Genomic DNA, 4,671 nt, shown 5'->3' on the forward strand with positions numbered 1-4,671 from the left:
AGGCATGTTTTCTAGTGAGGGTAACAACATAGTATTTGGAAACTCGTGCAGAACTGATAATTAAACAAATTCAGGTCTGTAACGTGCATTCTACATTTTGGTCCAGTTTTAGATCCTATAGGCATGACCTCTACAATTTGGTCCAGTTTTGCACACATATTGGATCATAACATTTCCTATAGGCATGGTTTCTAGCAAAGCAAAACATAACAGAACCAAACATTAAGTCTATAGGCATGGTTGCCCATATAGGATGATTAAACATAATAAGGAACCTATAGGCACACATATTGGATCATAACATTTCCTATGGGCATGGTTTCTAGCAAAGCAAAACATAACAGAACCAAGCATTAAGTCTATAGGCATGGTTGCCCATATAGGATGATTAAACATAATAAGGTACCCATAGGCATGATTTCTAGCACATCACATATAATAGCACACTGTTAGACCTATTGGCAGGATTTCTAACACATTACAAATAATAACACATTGTTGGAGGATTAAAAAAGACCGGATGATAATAATCCTCTCTCTCTAGCGGTTAAGTTTGCTCTGAAGGCACAGGTTAAGTAGAGGTTTGCTAACGTGCTCTATTAGCAATGCCGCACCGGAAATGGAAGGCAGGCAATGCTCCGACCACTATGATGAAGGTAGATGGTGATATGAGGGTTATTACTCCATAGTCAGGAGTCCCTCAAGCTATGGAACCACTGCAATTGAGTAATTGGGTAGCGATTGGAGAAGGATCAAGTTGCATGCTACAGGAAACAACGATGCCGGTGATGTTACAGAAGGAGGAACCAACTAATTCTGCTATTCAAAGACTGAATTTCCCTAAGGAACAAGTTGTACCAAGTCCGATCAAAGTAAAATCTGAAGCTGAAGGTCCTACTATGGCGGATGTGGTGAAAAACAATCGAGCTCAACATCTAGGTATGCAATTGAAGTTTTTCCCTCCAGTCATAAATAATGGAGTTAAAGCAGTGCAATTAAATGAGATCAAGACGGAGAAACATAGTAGGCAATGGATAAATGCTTTGATTGGCTATGTATTAGGAGGTATGCCTAGTTTCAAAGAGATGCTACAATTTGTGTATGGAGTTTGGCAATTTGTGTCAACTCCCAGAGTATTCCTTCATGAAGATGGATACTTCATATTCAAATTTGAATCGGAGGATGATATGAACTTATTGCTTCAGAATGGACCATATACTTTCAATAGTAGGTCGATGATCTTAAAGGAATGGATACCATATTTCACAATGAACAAGGAGCCTCTGCGACTTGTTCCACTATGGGTATCATTCCCTAAGCTACCTCTTCAATGCTGGACTGAGGAGAATTCGGGCTGGTTGGCTAGCTATCTAGGTCGGCCAATATGTACTGATAAATTGACAGCAAAAGGAGATAGGATATCATATGCTACAGTCCTAATTGAGATGGACATAACTCAGCAACTTCCAGAGGTGATAACTATTGAAAAATCTGATGGAACCATATGGGAGCAAGACATAGACTATGATTGGAAGCCTAGATTCTATCAAAACTGTGCACATTTTGGGCATTTCACTGAAAGTTGTGGAAAAGAGGATCAGCAGGAACAAAATGTCCAGCAGAAAGGTCAGAAAAAAGGTAAGCAGAAGCCATCACAGGAGAAGAAAGAATGGAAGGTTAAGCAGGACAAACCAAATATCAAGCCACAAGATCCTATTGCAATTGAGGAAGATCATAGTGCTCCTACAAAGTGCAAGTTCAAAGAAGTGGGAAGCAGGTAGTAGTATTTCAAGGACAAAGGTAGGGAAATCAGCATGAGGTACAGAATCACCAGGAGGAAGATTTGGATAGTGATTCAGAGGAAATTCTGGGGATAAACCAATACTCAGCCTTGAGATGTTATGAAGAAGCAGTTGAAAAGAGAGCAAGTCAGAGACTTGCTAAGAAACAACCTCCATGATCTTTTGTTCCTGGAATATTAGAGGGAGCAATAAAGCCCACAAGCAAAAGGAATTCAAGGATTTTTTGCTTGGAAAAAAGATAGATCTGATTGGTTGCCTTGAGACTAGAGTTAAACAACATAAAGCTGTAAATGTTATCAGAAAGTTTGGAAATGATTGGGAGTTTTATAAAGACTATACTCATGCCCCTAATGGAAGAATATGGGTTGGATGGAGGAGAGCTTCAGTTGCTGTGAATATTAGATATAGTACTACACAGTTGATTCACTGTTTTGTTGAGGATAGGCAATCTCAATTCAATTGTGAATTGACATATGTGTATGGTTACAATACTATTGCAGGGAGAAAACCATTGTGGGATCAACTAAGGAATATTAGAGGTTCTATAAATGGACCTTGGATCCTATTGGGAGACTTTAATACCATACTGTTTAGTGATGATAGAGTTAATGGAGTACCAGTTCATCCTGCTGAGACTGTGGATTTCCAGAATTGTATCACAGATTTGGGAGTGGGACAGGTGACTAGAAAAGGGTGACAGTTTTCCTGGTGCAACAAAAGAGATGAGAATGAAAGGATATATAGTCATATTGATTGGGTGTTTGGTAATGCTGAATGGTTAAAAACTTATGGTAATATTGAATCCAATTATCTGAATCCTGAGTGTTCAGATCACTCTCCCATTGTAATTAACACTGTGATAGCTAAACAATACCTTAAGAAGCCATTAAGACTGCTTAATGTCCAATTACAACTTGATGCTTTCAAGGCAATTGTTCAGAATGTGTGGCAACAGACTATTGAGGGGCATTGTATGTATGGAGTGTGGCAGAAGTTAAAGCTGGTGGAAGCAGAGACTAAACAGTTGAATAAAGAATACTCATCATTAGAAGGCAGGATAATGAATTTGAAGCACAAATTGGGGGAAATTCAAGACAAGTTAGCAGAAGACTTGTTTAACGGTAGCCTGATCAATGAAGAGAAAGAGATACTAATAGAGATGGAAAAATGGGGCACTATTCATGAAAGAGTCCTTCGACAGAAATCCAGAGCTACATGGATTTCCTTAGAGGTCTCTAATACTAGATTCTTTCATGCTCATATGAAAGCTAGACAGGCAAGGAACAGGATCTCTTCTATACAGAATGAACAAGGAGTACTAATCACTGATCCAAAACTAATTCAGCAAGAATTTCTTCAGTTCTTCAAGAAGCTATTGGGTACTGCTGCTGAGGAGCTGCCTTATATTGATACAACTGTTGCAAGGAATGGTCCATGCCTAACTATTGACCAACAAAAAGATTTGATTAAGCCTTTTACTACGGAGGAGGTAAGTTAAGTTGTTCAAAACCTTCCCAATGTCTCCAGGAATTGATGGCTTCCTAGTTGAGTTCTTTAAACTAAACTGGAATATTATTGGGGAAGACATAATAACAGCAGTTATGCAATTCTTTGAGAATGGCCAGCTTCTAAAAGAAATTAACTGTACTACTATAACTCTGGTTCCTAAAGTTCCAGCTCCCACTTTGGTTAAGGATTTTAGACCAATAGTTTGTTGTTCAACTATATACAAGACTATTGCTAAAATATTAACTGAAAGGTTGAAGACAGTATTGGATATGATAGTAGGTCCATCTCAGTCAGCTTTTATTGAAGGGAGGATTATACTAGACAATGTCATAGTAGCTCATGAATTGGTGAAAGGATACTCTAGAAAAGGGGTGTCACCTAGATGTATGGTAAAGATTGACATTAGGAAAGCCTATGATTCAGTGGAGTGGAATTTTTTACAGATGGTGTTGCTTGAATTTGGTTTTCCTGTGAAGATGGTAAATTGGATAATGACTTGTGTTTCAACTGTCAGTTATGCCTTGTTGATCAATGGAGGACTGACTACCAGATTCCAAGCGAAAAAAGGACTCAGGCAGGGGGACCTAATGTCACCCTACCTGTTTGTATTGGCAATGGAGTACTTGAACAGAACCTTGAAGCAGTTGAATGCTAATCCTGACTTTAACTATCACCCCAGATGTTCAAAGCTCAATCTAATTCATATATTTTTTGCAGATGATCTGCTATTATGTTGCAGGGCAGACAAAATTTCAATCCAGTTGATGGTGCAGGCTTTTAATCATTTTTCTGAAGTGTCTGGACTTAAATCCAATATGGAGAAGAGTTCATTGTATATAGCAGGGGTGTCTAATGAATTCAAATACCAGATTATACAAGAGATGGGATTTGCTATTGGAGAAATTCCATTCATATACCTAGGTGTCCCTCTATCTTCAAGGAAGCTTACAGTTCATCAGTGTCTACCCCTAGTAGAGAAGATGATTACAAGAGTTAGATGCTGGTCAACCAAACTATTATCATACAATGGAAGGTTGCAACTAATAAAAAGTATCCTGTTCGAGATGCAGACTTACTGGGCACAGATCTTCTTGCTGCCTAAGAAGATTATTAATATGGTGACTAGTATATGTAGAATATTTCTATGGACATGTACAAATGAGGTGTCTAGAAAAGCTCTAGTTGATTGGGAGAAAGTATGCATGCCAAGAGCAGCTGGAGGCCTGAACATACTAGACTTCTACATATGGAATAAGTCAGCAATTTGCAAACTGTTGTGGGCTGTCAACCAGAAGAAAGACAGTCTATGGTTGAAATGGATTCACTATTTTTACATAAAGCAGAAGACTATATCAGATTG

The 4,671-nt window shown here is 38.5% G+C and overlaps 1 protein-coding gene across 1 annotated transcript; it reads left to right on the top strand.

The window, feature by feature from the left end:
* Positions 1–707: 707 nt before the first annotated feature.
* On the top strand, positions 708–3,300 carry LOC109238677. The gene is made up of 3 exons (XM_019405162.1): positions 708–1,777; positions 1,983–2,481; positions 2,626–3,300. Exons 1-3 carry the CDS (start codon positions 708–710, stop codon positions 3,298–3,300), a joined length of 2,244 nt encoding a protein of 747 aa, XP_019260707.1.
* Positions 3,301–4,671: the final 1,371 nt, after the last annotated feature.

This window comes from Nicotiana attenuata, unplaced genomic scaffold (genome assembly GCF_001879085.1).
Source record: "Nicotiana attenuata strain UT unplaced genomic scaffold, NIATTr2, whole genome shotgun sequence".
Lineage (NCBI taxonomy): Eukaryota > Viridiplantae > Streptophyta > Magnoliopsida > Solanales > Solanaceae > Nicotiana > Nicotiana attenuata.